The sequence below is a fragment of the Trachypithecus francoisi genome, unplaced genomic scaffold, assembly GCF_009764315.1.
Source record: "Trachypithecus francoisi isolate TF-2019V2 unplaced genomic scaffold, Tfra_2.0 Lachesis_group21, whole genome shotgun sequence".
NCBI classification, from domain to species: Eukaryota; Metazoa; Chordata; class Mammalia; order Primates; family Cercopithecidae; genus Trachypithecus; species Trachypithecus francoisi.
In genome coordinates this window covers 30,066,184-30,088,039 of record NW_022681467.1, presented here as the reverse complement: position 1 = coordinate 30,088,039, position 21,856 = coordinate 30,066,184, and the positions used below count along the sequence as shown (strand labels likewise).

Here is a 21,856-nt window from a genome sequence, read left to right as displayed (position 1 = left end):
TGTCTCCATCAACAGCCCAGTGACAGGTTGTCCACAGGGACTCTGGATGGTCTAATTGGGAGGCTGGCCACCTGCAACTGTTTAATCTCCTGATCTGTTTCCCTCCAAAGGATTTGTGGAGTTCTCTTCTGCAGTCTAAGAGAGCTGATAGATGTTAGGCCTGCTCCATGCCAGGCACCTTTCTAGACCCTCTGAAACATAATCATGCCTAACCTAGCAACTCCTGGAGGTAGGCGTTAGATTCTTATCACTCTTAGTTTATAGTTGAGGAAATTGATGCTCAGAGAGGTGGGATGATTTTCCCAGAGTCACGCGGCTAGTAAGCAGTGGAGCTGGGATTCAGACTCAGGTTTGTCTGGCTCCAGAATCTATGCTTATCCCCCTGCACCAGGCCAAGCTCCTGAGAGATTGCTTGTAGTAGCCTCCGGAAATGGTTCTATTATCCTAGCTTTAGAAAAGGGAAAACAGCCACAGACAGGTACAGATACGCCTAGATGGTCCAGGGAACCTGAAAGAGAGTTTGATTTAGATTTCAAGAGCTCGAGTTCTCTGTCCTAACCTTCCTGCCATTCTCCATGGTCCGTGCACCAGTGCACATGGTTCTCATTCTGTAAAACCTCAAAAGCTGATGCTTCCTTCCCATGACACAGCCTTGGCCTGGCATCTGACAGAACGCCCTCCTTCCATGGCCTGGCAGGCTTCGGAACTCTGGCAGCCTTGCCCGGCTGAGCTCTCCAGCTGTCTGTGGTCCACCTTCCCTGTCCTTGTTCTGGTTAGGCCCAGCCACTGGGTGAAGAGAAGCAGGGAACCCAGGGCACCTTTCCTCACTGGCTGTGCAGCCAGCTCTCCGGCAGCTTTTATTGTCTGCATGCAAGGCCACACATTGCTCCTGGGTAGGCAATAATGTCACCATTTTATGACCTGAGCCAGGCCCACACAGTTGTGGGGATAGAAAATATGAAGAGATGGCCGGGCGCGGTGGCTCAAACCTGTAATCCCAGCACTTTGGGAGGCCGAGACGGGTGGATCACGAGGTCAGGAGATCGAGACCATCCTGGCTAACACGGTGAAACCCCGTCTCTACTAAAAATACAAAAAACTAGCCGGGCGAGGTGGCAGGCGCCTGTAGTCCCAGCTACTCGGGAGGCTGAGGCAGGAGAATGGCGTGAACCCGGGAGGCGGAGCTTGCAGTGAGCTGAGATCCAGCCACTGCACTCCAGCCTGGGCGGCAGAGCAAGACTCCGTCTCAAAAAAAAAAAAAAGAAAATATGAAGAGACCTGCTCTCCCTGCTGTCTCCTCTTCTGCCTGGGTATGAAGCTCCACCTAAGCTCTCCTGCCCCCTGTAAGATTTGTTTCCAGTGTCAGCTTTGTAGGAACAGGGCCCTTCAGGCCGCCCCAGTCCCTGTGCAGTGCTGCAGGAGGCTGTAGTCTGTTTTTTTGTCATTGTGTTTTCACCAGCCTTTTCATGGAAATGTTGCCATTGTTACCAGCTACCTGAAAAGCCCGAAGCCAGTGATGTGGATTGTGTTTAGGAAGATGTTCACACTGAGCTGTATAGCTGGACGCTTGTTAGAGGCTACAGGGCTGCACACCTTTGCCAAGCTGCGTTTCTGAGGCATTTGCTGCACAGCAGCACTGGAGTGTTCTGGGTGTGGACGTGTTTGTCTGCACATCTCAGATTCAGATTCACACCCATTGAGTCACCCTGACCTTTGACCTGCAAGACAAAAAGGTCATTAATCTCTGAAGAAAACTTCATGGGCTAGGCATCCAGGTACTGTGCAGAAGTAGGCCACGTGCATGTGGCTGAAGCATAGCAGAGGAGGATATAGATCCAGCCTCTTCCTGTTGGCTTCCCTTTAGCACTTGGTCAGCTCTCGGAGGGACACTGAGATTGAGCTCTGTCCCCCCACCCTCTCCTGACCAGAGCTTCGAAGTGTGATCAGCACTCAGGAGAACAGTATTGGGCGTGATTAAGAGCTCTGGGGACAGACAACTCCATCGCTTACTAACCTACTCAGTCAATGCACTTCTCTGAATCTGTTTCCTCATCTGTGAAGTACAGGTGAGAGGATTGCCTACTTTTTTTTCTTTTTGAGATAAGGTCTCACACTCTGTCATCTAGGTTGGAGTGCAGTGGTTAATCACGGCTCACTGCAGCCTCAATCTCCTGGTGTCAGCAACCGACCTCAGCCTCCTGAATAGCTGAGATTACAGCCATGCGCCACCACACCCGGCTAATTTTTTAATTTTTTGTAGAGATGGGGTTTCACTGTGTTGCCTAGGCTGGTCTCAAACTCCTGGGCTCAAGCCATCCTCCTGCCTCAGCCTCCCAGGCCTCCGGAAGGGCTGGGATTACAGATGTGAGTCACTGCACCCGGCCCAGGATTGCCTGCCTTGAGGGGCGGTTGAGGTGTGGTGAGGATCATGTGAGAGGATGCAGGAAAAGGACCTCACACAGAGGGAGTTCAGAAGAGGATACCCATTGCTAGCACTTATTATTAGGTTAAAATAATAATTGAAACTGCTATTAGTTTAAGTTAACGAGAATAGTCCCTGCCCTTAAGAATTGAAAAGCTCTCTGCAGTTCACAGTTCTTTTCCTGGAAAGAAGTTCATTGCACTGTGGGTCAGTAGACCCTGCTGACCATGTTGTCAGAGAAAAAAAGCATCAGCAAGGAGGCACTTCCTGCCTTGCATCCAGTTGTCAGAGGGGCCTCTGGCAAGGGAGGCTGCCTAATCACCCTGCCAAGCCGTCATTTAAGCCCAGTCATAAAGAATGCTGACTTCATTTGTTTTCTTCCTCCGTGTCTCCTGGGGGAAGGCCCAGAGCTGGTAGAGGCAGAGGGGGGCTGTTGATGGGAAATGTCTCTGTGGGCTGTTTCCCTAGTGGTTGCCAGGCCCTTCTCACCATCTCTGGGTATTTCTGGGTCCCTGCAGTTTTCTGCTCTGCTGCTGGGGCCTGGCCCATATCTTGTGGATAGCAGAGCTAGCCCCTTCCTGAAGTCCCCGGAGGATTATTTTTAGTTCAAAGGATGGAGTCAGGAGTCTCTAGGGTAGGTCCCTGACTTACCTCTCTCTCTCTCTGTTTCCCCTGCCCTGCCCCAGGGAGCACCCCATCTTCTTCATGTTTATCCAGATCGCTATCATCGCCATCTTTAAGTCCTACCCAACAGTGGGGGACGTGGCGCTCTACATGGCCTTCTTCCCAGTGTGGAACCATCTCTACAGATGTGAGTACTCCCGCCTCTGCCAGAGATTTGTGTCAGCCTGGGCCTGGGTGAGACTGCTGCGGGGAAAAGGAATTCATAGGCATTTACCAGGCACCTGTGGTGCTGGCAGCACTAGGAGAGGAGCAGAGGCATGAGGCACAATATCTGCTTCTAGGTGCTGCGGACTTGTGATGATAAAAGTAATTGCCATTTATTGAGCACTTACTGTGTACCTGGCCACTGGGGCTCTCACAGTGTTGCATGCGTTAATTAGCTCATTTGATCTTCACACCAGTCTTTGAGGTAAGTATCCACATTTTGCAGATGAGAAAACTGAGGTACAGAAAGATAGAGCCAGTCATTCAAAGTCATGTGACTTCTAATTAGAAGAGCTGGGATTGGAATCCAGATCTGTGAACCCCTACCCAGTGCTGTCCAGCAGGGCTTTATGATGATGGAAATGTCCTCTGTCTGCACAGTTCAATAGGGTAGCCACTTGTATGCCTGAGGACCTGAATTTTTAATTTAAATTTCAGAAACCACATATAGCTAGGCTACCATACTAGACAGCAGAACTCTATACCCTGGGCTTTGAACCATTCCCCAGCGCTGCACCCAAAGGTTACTACAAGGCAGAGGGGCAACATTAGACTTCCCTGCCCACTGTGACAACCCCTCTAAGCTCTAATCATCCCCTCCTCAGAGGTAGCTTAGTGGTGACGTGTCTGCGCTGCCTAGGCCCCCAGTGCTCTTAACCCCCTATTGTGGGTTCTTTTCAGTGTTTGGGGGCTCCCTCAGAGTAGATATCACAACTCATTCACTTTGTATCTGCAGCACTCAGGACTGAAGCTGACACACAGAAGACCTTGCAAACATTTGTGGAGTGAGTTTTTAAACCTCCCCAATAAAAAGGCAGTGTCAGTGGCCCAGCACCACCTGATTCTCTGAACGAGGCATGGAAGGGAGCTGTTGAACTTTCCTTGCCTGCAGTGGGTGTCCAGCAAGGTGTCAAGAATGAACTAGGGAGTGCAGGCTTCAGAAGTGAGTCTTTGTTGTTTTGGGTGTTAACCAGGAAGTGAAACTGACCAGCTGTGGGAAGCAGCCTGCCTATAGGAATGTGCCTCTGAGTGAAGGTAAACAGTGGTGTGGGCAGCTGAGCCAGAGCTGCTCCTGCAGGTGATGGCCTGGTGGGGCCATGACCCATCTGGCCTGACTGGGAGGAGGAAGCAGTGTCTTCTGCAGTGACATCGTCTCTCCTCAGACAAGAGTCACCCAGTCTAGCAGGTTGAGAGTCAGCTTGGGGCCCCTGGGCAGAGTGACCAGTGACAAATCATGAGACCACCAAAACATGTGGACACGCCTCAGTTTGTGACAGTGGATTTCAAGAATGTAGAATGGATTTTTGTGGTTGCCCATCCCACACTGGGCACATTCTCTCCCTCAGTGACTGTCTTTCATCCCATTTGCTGAGCAGTCTGGAGACTCACTTGACTCTGAATCCTGGCATTCCCATTACGAGCCCCACGTGTTCTCAGGCACATCATTTAACCTTTCTGAGCCTCTGATTTTTCCATCAATCAAAGAGAATAACTTTCATGAGTGTGTTAAGTTTGAGAAGGAATATCTGTAAATAGCACTGCAGTTAGTATCGTGAGTAATAATTATGCAGGGGAGTCTCTCACATAGTTCCGTGATCGGAGCTTCGGGCTTGGTAGCCAGAGTCATTAGAGTAAACATATTTTTCAAGACTCGAATAAACTATTTTATGCCCTCTGGGGTAAGGAGGCACAAAGAAGAAGGATGGGGTTTCCAGAAACCTGAATGATCTAATAGTTGCTTTTGCTGGCCGGCTGGGCACACAGTCTGCAGGTTCAGGTTGGCTGAAGATCCTGCAGAGAACAGGGGCTGTCTGCCTTTGCTTCACTGCTCCTGCAGCAGGGAATACACGTGCTTGCAGAACCTGCTCGGGGCTTGACAACTGTGAATCATTAGCCAGGAGCAGCATCAGCCCTGGTCCTTGGGACCTATGAGTGGGATGTATGTGTTGAGATGTGTTTAAGCCTACGTTGAATATATTTAATGTGGCTAGGAATTCCGTTTAAACATTAGTTGTCAGCGCTAACATGCGTGCTTCCACATTCACCTTTCTGTTTTCCTATACAGTAGAGAGGAGAAAAGGAATGTGGCCCCTCCCTGAGTGTAGGCCCCAGACACTGGGTTCTCTGGAGCTTGGATGAGTCATACAGACGCACAAGTGTGGTGTTAGGGAATAGCCTGCTGGCAGAGCCCATGCCAGCCTGCACGGTCCAGCAGAAGGAGCCAGTTACCAAGGGACTGGATTTGTGTATTTGTTTTGTTTTTATTACTATTGTATAGTGATGAAAGAATGTCAATAGATATACATATAAAGAATCATGATAAAATATATTCCCATGTGTTTTGGCACCTCGTTTAAGAAAGGGAATATCACCATGGCCTTTGAAGTCCCCAGATCCCCTCCGTTCCCCTTCTCATGGGACTGGATTTTTCAGGTGAGATTTTCTTTCTGAATGCCCGAGGCTCAGAAGGGAAAGTGGCTTGCCTGAAGTTCCAGTTCATCAGTCATGGTGCCAGAGATTGGATAAGCCACCCGGTGAATGTGGTGGGGCACCTGATTCCATCTGGCCTCGCAAGTCTGATGAAGGGTGGACCCTTTCACCTTGTTAGGCCCTGGTCACCTCTGACGCTTTCTGGTGCCTGGAACAAGCTGTCCCGTACCCCAGGTCTCCAGCTCCATCTGCTCTGGCATATATAGCTTTAATCTTCTGGCCTGTCAGCCAGCAAGAATGAATAGCAGCTCCCCGTTCCTGCAGAGGTCACCACAGGTCAGAAGCCAACTGCATGCTAGTGACGGTTCTCTAGCCGCATGGGAATGTATCTTTGCAGCCCTTCGAGATAGCACCCAGAGGCTGCCAGTGAGCCTCTCTCGTCTCTTTGCACTTGGTTTCCTTCCTGTCACCCTGTCTGAAATCTGTGTCACTGGCTGGAGGCACAGAACAAGAACCACCTGGTCTGGCAGGCCGCAAGCATTTTATTTTTTGGAATAGTCTATATTCTTTTCAGCAAAATAATTTCCAGGGGATCAGAAAGAACCACTGAGAAATGTACATAGTGATGTTGGGTTAGAGGAGTGGGAAGCATTTGTTCTCCTTTCTTGAGGTAGTAACATGGTTTAATAATAATAGTAATTCTCAGTGAAAATGTCCCTTAGCAAGACTCCTTGTTCCTGGGAGGTCTCAGGAGACTTGAGTCAGGGTTTTGACCTCTCATCTTTGAAGACCCAGAATTGCAGAAACTTCAGATTAGAAAAGAGGATCTTGCAAGCCCTCCAGGCCAGTGTCCAAATTGTGGGATATCTCAGACCACTAATGTTTCAATAAACACAGGCGACAGACCTGCCAGCTTTTTATTTTGCTGAAGACATTAAAACAACTACCAGCCATTCTTCCCAATGTTATTAAATAAAGGACTTTTTAATGACAACAACAAAATGATACCTATCATTTCTCAATAAAGAATGAACTGTAACTTAAAAACATTCAGCTTTACAAAGAACTGTGAACAACCGTGTCCTGATTATTCTCCCTTTGACACAGTTCAGTGGCATCTCTGCTGCAGACTGTTAAGGGGCTGCAGCTGTAATCCAGTGGTTCGCAGCCTCGACTGCGTGTTGGAATTATGTGGGAAGCTTTTAAAACCTCATATGGATGCCTGAACCCCACCCTAGAGACTTTGACTTAGTCTGAGGGCTCCCCATGTGATTTCATTTTGTTTTGTTTTATTTGTTGTTTGTTTGTTTGTTTGTTTTGAGACAGAGTGTTGCTCTGTTGCTCAGGCTGGAGTGCGGTGGTACAATCTCGGCTCACTGCATCCTCTGCCTCTCCGGTTCCAGCGATTCTTGTGCCTCAGCCTCCTGAGTAGCTGGGATTGTAGGCGCCCGCCACCACGCCTGGCTAATTTTTGTATTTTTAGTAGAGACGGGGTTTTGCCACGTTGGCCAGGCTGGTTTCGAACTCACCTTAGGTAATCCACCTGCCTCGGCCTCCCAAAGTGCTGGGATTGCAGGCGAGAACCACCGTTCCCGGCCGTGATTTTGTTTTGTAGGGGAGTTGAGAATCATCTGTATCATCCAGGCCCCTTCCAATGCATGAGCCCCCAGTATAGCATCTCTACTAAGTTGTTGTACAACTAAGACAAGTGGCCTAAATGTTTGGGAGTTTCTCCACCCTGTGAGTCTTCCAAAACTCTCACTTGGGAGAAGGGATTTCCTGAAGGTCAATATCAGAGGAGAGAAGGGAACTTCCATTCAGTGTCTGCTGGGAAGCAGGCACAGCGCTAAGTTCTTTTCAAAAAGGTATTCTTTTAATTATTTTAAATAATATTTATTAGTTTTTAAAAATATGATTAAAGTATAAAGAAAGAAAAGTAACAGACAATCCTGCTGTCTGATAACCCCTAGAGAGTTGAAACAGGGGGAAGAAGTACAGTGCGGTAAGCAGAGTAGTAGCCCTCCCCTCACAAAGATGTCCACGTTGTAATCCCCAGAACCTGTGAATACATCGCCTTACATGGCAAAGGGACTTTAAGACCTTGGAAGGGGAGATTATCCTGGACAATCCATGTGACCCCAGTGTAATCACAAGTGTCCCTCAAAGTGGAAGAGGTGGAGGCAGGGGGAATATGGGAAATCTCTGTACTTTCTGCCCAATTTTGCTGTGAAACTAAAACTGCCCTAAAAAATAAACTCTACTGGGCATGTTTGTGCATGCCTGTAGTCCCTGCTACTCAGGAGGCTGAGACAGGAGGATCCTTAGAGCCTAGGAATTCGAGGCTTCAGTGAGATATGATCCAGCCACTCTATTCTAGCCTGGGCAATGTAGTGAGATCCCATCTCAAATAGTCTATTAAAAAAAAGATGGAAGAGGGAGGCAGAAGAGAAGGTCTGAGTGATGCAATGTGAGAAGGCCTCAATCTACCATTGCTGGATTTGAAGCTGGAAGGGGGTCGTGAGCCAAGGAATGCAGGAGCCTCTGGGTACTAGAGAAGGCAAGCAGGGGATTCTCCTCTAGAGAGTTTAGCCTGTGAGACCTATTTTGGAACTTCTGGCCTCCAGAACTGTTTAATAATAAAGAATATTATTTAGATCACTAAGTTTGTGGGAATTTGCTACAGTAGCAATGGAAAACTAATGTAGCCAGTGATGTGTCTGTGTCATTTTTCACATGTTATCTTGCTTAATCCAAATGAAGTGTGCATTTTAGCCCCATTCTATTTTTATTTTTAAACATTTTTTATTTTTAAATTAAAAATTTTTTTTAGAGATGGGTCTCACTATGTTGCCCAGGCTGGTTTCGAACTCCTGGACTCAAGCAATCTTCCTACCTCAGCCTCCCAAAGTGCTGGGATTACAGGCATAAGCCACCGTGCGCACCCTAATTTTTAATTTCTATGAGTACATACTAGGTATATAGTCTCATTTTACAGATGAGGAAGCTGAGGTCTAGAGAAACTTGCTAATAAATGGCAGAGCAGGATTTTAACCAAGATCTGTACCCGGCTGCCATGCTACGCTCCCATTTGGCTGAAGCCAGCCTGCCTGCCTGCCTGCCTCTGGACCACCCTTGAGTAGCAGGTCCTTCCTGAGACTTCAGGGAGAGCTTTCCTCCTGGTGGGATTCGGTATTCCCTTAGGGGCAGGGAGTGACAGACAGTGTCAAAAAGAGGTCTTTTATCATCTAAGGGAGAGTTGGGAATGTTTGGAGAGCAAGGCAGGGGTCCTAAGACACCAGTTAAGGATAATGGAGAACATATTCCTAAGACCCAGGGCTGTGGCACCATGGAGACCCACGGTGGGGCTCTATTTGTCACGGTTCATGCTGGGGTTCCTACCCCTCATCCCCCATGGCCAGATGGCACCCTGCTTGGGGAGAGGGATACTCTTGGGCCCTCCAAGATTAGAAGGTGAGGGGAATGTCTTCCTGAAATGCCCTGTTTGGTACCCTGAGGCACTCATGGCATTTCTAACTATAGCTGGTCTTCAGCCAGCCAAGCCCACAGTGGGAGGAAATAATCCAAATCCAAGAGCTACCACCAGCTGTGGGCATGGGGAGCCATTGACTTGGGAGTCTGGGGTTTGCTTCCTGGCACTCTAGTACCTCTGGCAGTGCTCTGCCTTTGAGCTACATGAGGCTCACCTTGGGCCTTTCCATTCCGGCAGCCATCGCAGCAGGGAAAGGATGCCAGAGAGAGCGCATCAGGCTAACTGTGACCCTCTGTCTTTGCAGTCCTGAGAAACATCTTTGTCCTCACCTGTATCATCATCGTCTGTTCCCTGCTCTTCCCTGTCCTGTGGCACCTCTGGATTTATGCAGGAAGTGCCAACTCTAATTTCTTTTATGCCATCACACTGACCTTCAACGTTGGGCAGGTAAGAGGGACAGCATGGGGGTCAGCTTGGGGACAGAAATTCATTTTGCAGCCTCAAGCATTCAACCATGGCCTTGGATTCTGCATACCAGGGGTGTAGATGTGAAGGAGGGACAGTTACTCCCCTCAAGTAGCTCCCAGTTAGAGAGGAAGTAAGAGCAGTGTAAGACTGAACCTGGCAGATAGGTACTGGGCACCACACTGAGCCATAGCCACGCTGAATTCTCAGCAAGCCTGGGAGACAGGCGTGTTATCCCTACTTTACAAATGAGGGACAGAGGCTTGGCAGAGGTCATCTCTTGTCAAAGGTCATTGGAGGAGCCAAGGACAAAATTCACATAAGGCACATAAGGCTTGATTTCTGAGGCACCCCTTTCTGTAATGGTGCCTGTGGTTCCAGCACCCACAGGGAGTACACAGAGTGAGGGGGAGAGGGCAAGGCAAGGGGAGGAGAGGCTCTATGGACTCTCGGGACAGCAGGAACTCAGGCAGGCAGATGAGAAGGGGGCCAGTCTGGCTGTTGAGGAGTTGAGCATAAATTGTGTGGCTGGGAGCGGTGGAGAGGAGGCTGTGGTCACAGGCTGAGGAATACCAGCAAGGTACTTCCCTGAGCTGGCAAGCCTGTCCCTCTGTTCCACAGAGCAGGATTCTCAATCAGAATCCTCAGAGGGAGCTTGTTATAAATGCAGATTTCCTGTTAACAGGCTTTAAACCCTGCAATTGTGTTGCAGCCGTCCCACTTACATGGCTCTGATTGTTTTATTTTTTTTTTTATTTATTTATTTTTTTGAGACGGAGTCTTGCTCTGTCGCCCGGGCTGGAGTGCAGTGGCCGGATCTCAGCTCACTGCAAGCTCCGCCTCCCGGGTTTACCGCCATTCTCCTGCCTCAGCCTCCGAGTAGCTGGGACTACAGGCGCCCGCCACCTCGCCCGGCTAGTTTTTGTATTTTTTAGTAGAGACGGGGTTTCACAGTGTTAGCCAGGATGGTCTCGATCTCCTGACCTCATGATCCACCCGTCTCGGCCTCCCAAAGTGCTGGGATTACAGGCTTGAGCCACCGCGCCCGGCTCTGATTGTTTTAAAATGCCAGGTTCTCTGATCCCACTCCCAGAAATGTTGATTCAATGTGGAATACAGAGTCAGGAATTTATATTTTTAATAAGCTCTCCAGAGGTTCTGTGGCAGCGGGTCTAGCAAACTCCAGGTGGACTCACCCACCCTTCTTGGAAGTTCCCTTCTCCACATGCTGCCTTCTCTTAGGTCAGGCTCTGGCCTCATAGTGGAAGTCTTATGAGAATCACTTGTACCATTTACCATTTCAATTGCCATTGGCACAGCCAGGCATTTCCTATGTGTAATAGCCTGGATGGGAAGCAGGCTGGCTGGAAAGACTAATGATGCCAGTGAATAATCCCCAGGGTAATTCTTGCCTCCAGGGTTAGCTGTGGGTAAAGAAAGGAGTTAGGGCTTTCTCAGTGAGTGATGGGAATGGTGTTTCCTGCATGGACATTTCTGGAGGATTAATGTCCAGCCCAGCCAGTTGTCTTGATTTGTGAACAGAAGAAAGAGAGATGGAGGGCCCTGTAGCCTGGGTGGGGCCCAGCCGGACGGCCTGTTCTGTCTCTCACACTGTAGTTAGGGATGGTAGATGCACAGCCCCTCTTTTGACCCACGCAGGCAGAATTCTGCAGGGCTCAACTGCATATCCTGAAGGAATCCAGAAGGTTGCCCTGGCTCTCCTACCTTTCTGGAATCTCCTTCCTTTTCCTTACCTCTCAGTGGTGACTGGCATGGGAGGGCATTGGGCCTGCCCTGGGCCTCTAGGGAGGTTGGCAAGCTCCACAGAAATAGTCCACAGCCTGTTGTCTTGTCATGAGTCTTAAGTCTTAAGTTTAGGTCTGGAAATACAGTTGCAGTGATTATGAAGCATCCATGGAGCTTGCCAGATAACAGCTTTCATCTCTGTGGCCGCCTTTCTGAGAGAAGCTACTCTAAAGCAGCACAGCGGGGTGTCTGCAAGTGATCAGGTGCCATTGAAGGCAGGAGAAACTGAATTATTGGAAAGAGGGATTGGGGTTAGGGATGGAAACCAAAGGCAGGTGGATCAAGTGTGTTCATAGCTGAAAGAAACCAGCTGGACTCTTGGCATGATCTCTTACCTTTTTTTTTCTTTCTTTTTTTTTTTTTTGAGACGGAGTCTCGCTCTGTCGCCCAGGCTGGAGTGCAGTGGCCGGATCTCAGCTCACTGCAAGCTCCGCCTGCCGGGTTCACGCCATTCTCCCGTCTCAGCCTCCCGAGTAGCTGGGACTACAGGCGCCCGCCACCTCGCCCGGCTAGTTTTTTGTATTTTTAGTAAAGACGGGGTTTCACCATGTTAGCCAGGATGGTCTCGATCTCCTGACCTCGTGATCCACCCGTCTCGGCCTCCCAAAGTGCTGGGATTACAGGCTTGAGCCACCACGCCCGGCCACCTTTTTTTTTCTTAATCTCTTTTTAAAATGTATTTTAAATCACCAAGTAATGCATGAATTCATTATTGCTGGGGGAAAGAAGTCAAACAAAATAGAAGAATATGGAATGGGCTGAGTGTAGTGGCTCATGCATGTAATCCCAGCTCTTTGAGAGACTGAGGTAGAAGGATTACTTGAGGCCAGGAGTTGAAGAACAGCCTGGGCAACATAGCAAGACCCCATCTCTACCAAAAAAAAAGACTATGGAATGAAAAGAAAAGAAAAGATCTACTTGAGCCCCCATCATTTTCTACCCCTCTGCAGACATGGCCATTGGATTGGTTTGGTATGTCTTTGCAGACTTTCCTCTGCATTTATAGACAGCTATATACACAGATACATAAAGAGAGTTTTTTGTTTGTTTGTTTATGTAGGTAAATGGCATTCTCCTTTAAGTAGCATTCTTTGGCTTGCTGTTTTTCACTTAATGATTTTGTCTTGAGATAATTTTTTAATGGCTCTGTAATATCCAATGGTTTAGACTAGGTATAGCCCTGCTGACGGGCATTGAGGTTGCCCTTGGTTATTTTGGCACTTTATTTTATTTATATATTTATTTTTTGAGATGGAGTCTCACTGTGTCGCCCAGGCTGGAGTGCAATGGCGTGATCTTGGCTCACTGCAACCTCCACCTCCCAGGTTCAAGCAGTTCTCTCACCTCAGCCTCCCGAGTAGCCAGGATTATAGGCGTGCACTACCACGCCCGCCTAATTTTTGTATTTTTGGTAGAGAGTAGAGAGGGGGTTTCGCCACATTGGCTAGGCTGGTCTTGAACTCCTGACCTTAAGTGATGTTCCCGTCTCAACCTTCCAAAGTGCTGGGATTACAGGTGTGAGCCACTGTACCTGGCCTGTTTTTCACTTTAAATGTAAGAGCCTTGCAGCCAGTTGTGGTGGCTCATGCCTGTAATCCCAGCACTTTGGGAGGCTGAGATGGGAGGATCACTTGAGGTCAGGAGTTTGAGACCAGCCTGGTCAATAGTAATAAATAATAGATAGTAATAATAAATAAATAATAAATAGTAACTAATAAATAAATAAAATGGAAGAGCCTTGCATATCCCTCCACGTATTGTTGTACACACATGCTGGTATTTTGTAGAGTAGATTCCAAGTGGTGGGATTTGCTGGGTCAAGGGGCATATGCATTTTGCGCCTTTGGCAGGTATTTCCAAGTTGCCCTTCAGGCAGGCCGTATCAACCTATAGGCCTCCCAGCAGGGGGTCCAAGTACTTCCTGGGGCTGCTGGCTTTGGACTTTGTTGCTGCTGCTGCCAGATCACTAACAGGGTGCGTCAGATGGGGCCATTTGCTCACTGAGGCAGTCACTCGAGGCATATCCTTGTCCCAGAGCACTGACTGAGGCAAGAGAGCCTCTCTTCATGAAAATTATGCCATCCTTGCCTTTGGACCTGTTGGGAATCTCAGAGTGCAAAATGAGACATTTCAAATTTTACTAAGAGTTCAGTGTCACATCCTCATAGAGACCCTTCATGAGGTCCCCTTGTCCCACTTTCTCAGCCCTGCATGTCATGCACAGCCCAAGCTCAGCCCCTGCTTCTGTGTCTTCCATTGAGACATATGGCATTTAGGGACATGTTCTCAGTTCCATATCCTGCTGTGAGCTAGGAAGGTGCTGGTATTCACCTGCCTCATTTTCTCCTCCTTGGGCAAGACAGAGCAGAGAGAGCTCTCCTAGAATCCAGATGAGTATAGATTTCAAGGAAGTATCTAGAACCTTGATATCATTGCTGAAATCAAGAGCTGAATATAGAGAACATCTTGGCTTATGGATTGCTTTTTAAATCCTGCTCTGTTTGAGTTGTTCAGTGCCATACCCTATTACAGAACAAATTACGTGTGGATTATTAGTTATACCGGCAGGTAAACTAGTGACTAAGGCCCCATCCTTTACCCTGGGAGCTATTATTTTTCTGCCTGTGGCATGGTGCATTTGCTAATTATGGTTGTTCCTCAGAGTCAGTAACAGGAAATGACAACAGTAAACCATCCATGATGGGGGTTGCGCCTGAGTGTGAGAGAAGGAAGGAGGGATTGAGACCAGTGGATTGCTTGAGGGCCTCCCCACTTCCTCAAGTGATTTAACTTCTCTAGGTTGCAGTTTCCTTATCTCAAAAACCAGGATGATGACCCACAGCTTCCAGGGTGTTGAGAGTCCTGTTGCCATTACTCATGTGTGTTGACATGGGAAATAGCAAGAGCAACATGCTCTTCAAATACCCAGAACAGATTCCTGGAGAAACAGTCCATGAACCAAGGGAAGCAGTTTTTTTTAACCCTTTTCTTTTGTGGGTCAGTGACCAGCAGATGGAAAATATTAATCAAGGATTACATATAAATGAAAAGGAACTTGTTTAAATTTAGCTTTTTTTAAAGAGGAGGGCAAAGTGTCACACTTACCTTCATTCTGTTTAAAAACAGAGAACGTAAGAAAATCTTTTCCTAAAATTATAATTAATAGTGGCTCATGCGGCCAGGCACAGTAACTCATACCTGTAATCCCAGCACTTTGGGATCATGAGGTCAGGAGATCGAGACCATCCTGGCTAACATGGTGAAATCCCATCTCTACTAAAAATACAAAAATTAGCTGGATGTGGTGGCACACACCTGTAGTCTCAGCTATTCGGAAGGCTGAGGTAGGAGAATCACTTGAACCCAGGAGGTAGAGGTTGCAGTGAGCCAAGATCATGCCACTGCACTCCAGCCTGGGCGACAGAGCGAGACTCTGTCTCAAAAAAAAAATAAAAATAAAAATAAAAAACAGTGGCTCATGTTTCAAGAGAGCTTACTAGGGGCTGGCCCCACGTGATCCCTATAATCTTCTGATCACGTGCTCAGATGGCCTTCGGAAGCATTCTCTGTGCGTTTACATAAACTCACAGGCTCATGGAGAAAGAGGCTTATTTGTGTGTGGATATGTGTGTTTTATTATTGACATGATGATGAAAGTGGGACTTTTTTCCCTTTTAGTAAAATGTCCTGGTGATGTTTGCTCAAATGTGAGAGAGGAACCTCCTATTTGAGTCTTGCATATGGGAACTCACCACACTTTACATAACTACTCTACTGACAAGCCCTTTACGTTGTTTTCCTTTTTTTCTTATAAGAAATTTACTCTTCATAACAGCCCTTCGAAGGAAGTAGTATTATTATCTCATGATACAAATGAGGAAACTGAGGCTTGGAAGGGTTAGAGGCTTACCCAAACTCACAAAGCTGTGAAGGGGTGTATTTATCCACAGTCTTGTTTGTCAGATCCTCTTAGTAGACTGTGGGTTCCATTAGGGTGAGCCCTGGGTCTGTCTTCTTCATGGCTGTATCCCCAGCATCAAGAAGAATATTCAATGACTAATTATTGATGACAAATTGAATGAGCTGGCATCAGAAACCACATCTTATGACCAATGCTCTAACACAATTCTGTACACCCTAACCTCCCCGTGCCAATCCCTGTTTTGGTCAGATTTGGGCCTGTGGCTGGTCTACTGGATCCCTAGGGAGTCAGAGCCAGAGCCCCCTTCCCCTTGTATCCCAGTAGCTGGTCTGAGAGCCCCACTCCTGCCCTGTGTCTACATCCAAAACAGACTTCTCGTCTGCCTGCCCTTCCTTTTTTTTAGTAGGCCGGTTGTAGTAGCTCACGCCTATAATCCCAGCAATTTGGGAGGCTGAGGCAGGCAGATCTCTTGAGCTCAGGAGTTTGAGACCAGCCTGGGCAACGTGGCAAAACCCTATCTCTACAAAAAATACAAAAGTTAGCCAGGTGCAGTGGCATGCTACCTGTAATCCCAGCCACTCAGGAGGCTGAGGTAGGAGAACGGCTGGAGAACGGCTTGAGCCCGGTAGGCGAAAGTTGCAGTGAGCCGAGATCACACCACTGTACTCCATCCTGGGTGACAGGAGTGAAAATGCTGTTTCAAAAAAAATTTCTTTTAATTTTACTTCATTTTTTTTTCTTTTTGAGACAGGGTCTTGCTCTGTTGCCCAGGCTGGAGTGCAGTGGCACAGTCACAGCTCAGTGCAGCCTCAACCTCCTAGGCTCAAGAGATCCTCCCACCTCAGCCTCCCAAGTAGCTGGAACTATAGGCACACCCCCACACCTGGCTACTTTCTAAAGTTTTGGTAGAGACAGGATCTTGCTATGTTGTTACGAGCTGGAACTCCTGAGCTCAAGCCAAACTCCTGCCTCAGCCTCCCAAAGTGCTAGGATTACAGGTGTCAGCTGCCGTACCCAGCCAACCACCCACCCACCCTTCCAAGCAGGATTGGGATCATCTGGAACTCTACTCCTCAGGCCACTGCCTGTTTGCTATGAGGGGCCAGCCCTGACCCCTCCCTGGACTACAGACCCTCAGATACTGGGCTGGCCCTGCATTGGCCATTCTGCTTTCTGTTTTGAGTGAGGCCTGAAGCTCGAGGTCTGACACCAACCTCCTGCATGCTCTCCCCTGCCTGGGACTCATTGTTCACTGCAACACAGATGAAACCACAATCCTGTCTCCTGGAATTGCCTCTCAGTTGACCTGGTGTGTCATTCTGGGAAATGGGACCTATGAGGAAACGCTTGGAGATGTGTTGGGTGGGTCATTAGTGGCTGAGTGGTGTGTAGCCCCCATTCGGGGATGGCTCAAGACCCACTTCAGGTTTCTTCCTGCAGGTTGTGTGTGGCCTGGGCTGTGCAAGATCCCAGGTCTGTGTGTGGGAAGGCTCGTTCCTCCTGACATGCAGTGACTGTGGCCAGGCTGGAGCCCTTGTCCTCATCCAGCTGGATGTGCGTGTTTACTTTGCTTTTCCCAACTAGTGGCATTCTGTCAAGGTCTTAGTTCATTCCTTTGTCCCTCCAGTGCTGAGCATCCCGAGCTTGTCCCTCACAGGCCCTTCCCAGCCTCTTCTCCCCATAACCAGAGTGACAGGAAGAGCCCAGGCTGCATACAGCAGGACAAAGGCCACAGAAGGCCAGGGCTCTGGAAGCCCACACTCTATAGCGACTCCAGCCCTATCTATCCTGGCTTGCTGGCCTCAGGCACATCCCATAACTCCTGGAAAGCTGATTTGTTTATTTGCAAATATTAATTAGGTACCTACTATTCACCAGGCACTCTGCAAGGGGTGAATGAGACAGAGATGTGCTTCCAAGGAGCCCTCAGTCTGTGGAGAGAAAGGAAAAGACATGGGCAGGACAGGGCAGCCTGACCTGCTGGGAGCCCACAGCTGGGCTGTTAAGGAGGCTTCCTGGGGGAGGTGGCCTCTAAGTGGGATCCTGAGGGATGGGTAGGATCTAACTGGGTTCTATGGTTTTAGGTAGCAAGACCTGGGTGGGGGTGAAGGAGGAAGAGAGAAAGAGAGAGGAGGAGGAAGAAGGAGGGAGCAAGGGAGGAACACCGTGCTGCTGAGAGCTCAGTGGGACTGGCTGTACCGCTTGAGAGGGAATGAGGCCAATTCAGACAGCAGTGGTCAGACCACATGGCCTTCAAGGGCCTCTTATGCAGAGGTCCAGACTGCGCCTTTGGCTTTAAGGTGAGGACAAATGTGATCAGATCCATGCTCTGAAAACCTCACTCTGCTGGGAAGAGCAGAGGTAAGAGGTGAGAGCCTGGCATCCAGAGCACCCGGGAGGAGGCCTTGAAATCTGGGGGAGGTGGTGGTGGCCTCAGTTTCCTCAAACTGGGGAGGTGGTTGTGAGGACTGAATGTGGAGAAGTTTTTGTGAATTGAAAAGTGCCATGTAACGGACAGTTACTTGTAGCCCCATCCTCAGTCTCACCTTGTAACCTTGCAGCCCCTGAGACTGAGGTCCAGAGATTTCACTTGTTACTTTGCAGCTTCAGAGCTAGAGGGTGGAGTTTTCTCCTCCACCATTTCCTCCCACATAATGTCCGCTCTGGCCTGTGGGTTGCCAGGTTACGCCAAAGCGCTGTCCAGCTCCACAGTCGGCCGCCAGCCTCCTCTGCCTCCCAGCTTCCTGGATCCCAGGCAGGTGGGCAGAGGCTGCTGCACCTTGCCAACTGTGACGGCCACATGCATCCTCCCCAGCGCGGGCTGGCTGTCAAATGTCAGTGTCCCCAACAGCAGCAGGAGGCCTGGGGAACCAGGACATGCCTGGGTGATAGCACCTACTTCTCTAGGAATCTGCAGCCCTGGTGGTGGCCAAGGCTGCTGTCCTGAGCCTAGCAGTTTCACGACACACTGGATTAACAACCTCTACTGGCTTTTCACAAAAAAGTCAATCTCTTTCTCTCTCCACTGAGTGACAGAGCTATGAACTGGGGAGAGCAGCCTCCGCAGGGTGTAAATGTACCTGAGGTGTCAGCACAGGCCTGGCATGGAGCAGGACTGAGTTCTGAGCAGGACTCAGTTCATGTGGGTGCAGACCCTAGGGGGTTGTGGAAGAACATAGGGTTGGGCCTCTGATAGGCAGGACTGGCCCCTAACTCTTCACTTCCTACCATGCGACCTTTTGCAGGGCCCATAACCCCTGAGTTTCCCTTCTCTAAGTGGGCATTGTCAGCCCTACCCTGGGATGCTGCAAAGGGACAATATTGTGTTTCTGCTAAAGGGCCTGGCCCAGGGCAGACACTCAGAAGATGTTCATTTCCTGTCTCTCTGTCCTGCCCTGCACTGGAGCATGTTCTGAGGATTTCATTCTACTTCTGATTCCTGTCTGTCCCTGGTCACCCCTTTATCAGCTAGCTGCCCCATGAGCTCTTCATCATGGTCCCAGGGGGAGGCGGCCCTGGAGCCCTCATGGCTGCCATAGAGAGGAATGTGGACCGAGCCGTCCCTGGGGGCAGCGCTGAGAAGGTAGAGACCAGCAGACAACTCAGAGAGAGCTGGCCCCGTGCAGGGTCTGGGGCCATAGAACTGGAGCAAATGCAGCCCCATTTCGTTGGGAGGCCAGTGGGCAGTGACTTAACTTCAGGGTCCATGTAACAATGTGGGGTTAGAGAAGACTCCTGGCAGGAGATGAGCCTCTGAGGAATAGGTGGGAGCTGCAGCGCTGCTGGGCAGGGCAGGGGGAGCCAGGGAACATCTGAGCAGGTGAGCGTGTGTGTATGTGTGTGCATCTGTGTGTGTGAGTGCAGTGCGAGCCTGTGTGAGTAGTGCGAGCTTGCGTGTGTGTGCACCTGTGTGTGTGCGAGGATGCGTGTCTAAGCATTGCAAGCGTGCATGTATGTGCACCTGTGTGTGTGTGTGCACCTGTGAGTGCAGTGCGAGCCTGTGTCTGAGCAGTGCAAGCATGCATGTATGTGTGTGCACCTGTATGTGTGCGAGCATGTATGAGCATGTATGAGCATGTGTGTGCACCTTTGTGAGCATGTGTGTATGTGTCACCTGTGTGTGAGTGCAGTGCGAGCCTGTGTGAGCAGTGCAAGCATGCATGTGTGTGCACCTGTGTGTGTGTGAGCATGTGTCTGAGCAGTGCAAGCATGCATGTATGTGTGTGCATCTGTGTGTGAGCAGTGTGAGCATGCATGTATGTGTGTGTACCTGTGTGTGTGTGAGTACGTGTGTGTGTGTCCAAAGATGAGGGGGGCCTCCCAGCAGGAGGTGGCTGTGGAAGGAGAAGAGGGCAAGTCTGAGAAGGGGATTGGCAAGGCAGTATTTCAGCCACATTGGGTGGGATCCAGAGACCTGAGGACACAGAGGGACAGACATGTTCTGGGGTCCTAACTCTGGCACAAAGACTAGAGGAGCCCGGCTGGGCATGGTGACTCACACCTGTAATCCCAGCACTTTGGGAGGCCAAGGTGGGCGGATCATAAGGTCAGGAGATCGAGACCATCCTGGCTAACACGGTGAAACCCGTCTCTACTAAAAATACAAACAAAAAATGAAAAACAAACAAACAAAAAAAACCAGGCGTAGTGGCACGCACTTGTAGTCCTAGCTTCTTGGGAGGCTGAGGCAGGAGAATCGCTTGAACCCGGGAGGTGGAGGTTGCAGTGAACTGAGATCACACCATTGCACTCAAAAAAAAAAAAAAAAAAAAAAGAACTAGAGGAGCCCAGCATTGTTGGTAACAAGCTAGAGCCTATTACTGTCGTTTTCCAGATGAGGAAAATGCAGCCCAGGGGACAGGAAGAGACTTAACATCACACAGCCAGACTTGCCCATGCAAATTCCACAGCCCCTTGCCCAACTTGCCCCTGTCCAGACAGGGCAAAGGGGCTCTGGGTCTGCAGCTGCTGTGTTGGCTGCATTCTAGGGCTTCTGGGAAATCCCTGCTCCCCTCACGGCCCAAATGGAAAGCCCCAAGGTCAGAAGAGGTTGTCCCGGCTACAGGCTTCCCTCTGAAAGGACCAGGACTCTGGGCCAGCCTGGTGTCCTCTCCCTAGGGGCAGGGTGCCCACTCAGGACTGATGACACCCAGGGCTGTGTGCCCAAGCCGCTCACAGGGCTCTTCCCGCCACCCCCTTTATCCTGCAGATTTCCACACACACAGCACAGTTGACAGCTTTAGCATTGGACACACATATACATACCCACCAGCGGGAGTCCACCATTGACATCTTCCTGTACTTCTCCCATCATCCCTCAGTCCATCTTACTTTTTAAATGTATTTCAAATTGAAATGCAGACATCAGTACATTTCCTGCTAAATATTTCAGCATGTGTATCATTAACTAGTCTTCACTATTTATTTACATTTTTCTTATGTAAAATTTATTATACAGGGAAAAGTGCAAATCTTATGTGTACATTTGCCAAAGCCCTCTTTCACTCAGCAAAATATTTTGAGTTTGTTACATATAACAGTAGGTCATTGCTGTTAATTTTTTTCCTGTTTGAAGAGCTGGGGTTTTACTCTGTCACCCAGGTTGACCTCCTGGGCTTAAGTGATCCCTTTGCCTCGGCTTCCCGAGTAGCTAGAATTACAGGCACAAGCCACCATTCCCAGCTAGTTCATTTATTTTTTAAATAAACTTTTTATTTTAGAATCACTTTAGATTTATAGGAAAGTTGGAGAGAGAGAACAGAGTTCCTGTAAGCCCCCACCTAGTTGCCTAGGTAGTTAACATTTTATATGTTACCATGATATGTTTGTTAAAACTAAGACACCCTGATATATTACTATTAGTCTGAAACACTAGAATGGATTTGGATTTGCTATTTTTGCAGTCACATCCTCTTTCTCTGCCAGGACCCCATGGAAGGGTCCACGTTACATTTAAGGTCACACCTCCTCAGTGTCTTCTGCTTTTGTTTTTAGTCTTTCCTGACTTGTCATGACCTTGACAGTTGAGGACCACCGGCCAGGCATCTCGTAGAATGTCCCCCAGTTTAGGTTTGTCCCCCAGTTTAGGTTTGTCTGATGCTTTTCTTAGGATTACCCTGTGGTTGTGGGTTTTAGAAGGAATCACATCTACTGGGGGTGCATGCTAGCCATGTGATTTCAAGCTGGTGTTAGCCTCCACCACGTGGTTAAGATAGTGTTGGCCAGGTTCCTCCACTGTGAAGTTACTCTTTTCCCTTTCCCTGATCCTCAGGAGGACGTGAGTAACCAAGTCTAGACCACCCGAGGCTTAGGGGATGCAGAGTGAACAAAAATTAAGCTCCTTCTGTGGGAGGGGGTATAACTACCTACATTGTTTGGAAATCTTCTGGAAGGAAGATTTATCTCCTCCCCCCACGGATGTATTGATTCATTG

The 21,856-nt window shown here is 49.0% G+C and overlaps 1 protein-coding gene across 3 annotated transcripts in view; it reads left to right on the top strand.

Moving 5' to 3' along the window:
• PIGU (phosphatidylinositol glycan anchor biosynthesis class U) overlaps positions 1 to 21,856 on the top strand; it is a 125,337-nt gene that overhangs the window by 89,412 nt on the left and 14,069 nt on the right. For all 3 annotated transcript variants that reach the window (XM_033186169.1, XM_033186167.1, XM_033186168.1), the window contains 2 exons: positions 3,109 to 3,233; positions 9,535 to 9,677. In XM_033186169.1, coding sequence (XP_033042060.1) covers positions 3,109 to 3,233; positions 9,535 to 9,677 — 268 coding nt within the window. The remainder of the gene's footprint in view (positions 1 to 3,108; positions 3,234 to 9,534; positions 9,678 to 21,856) is intronic.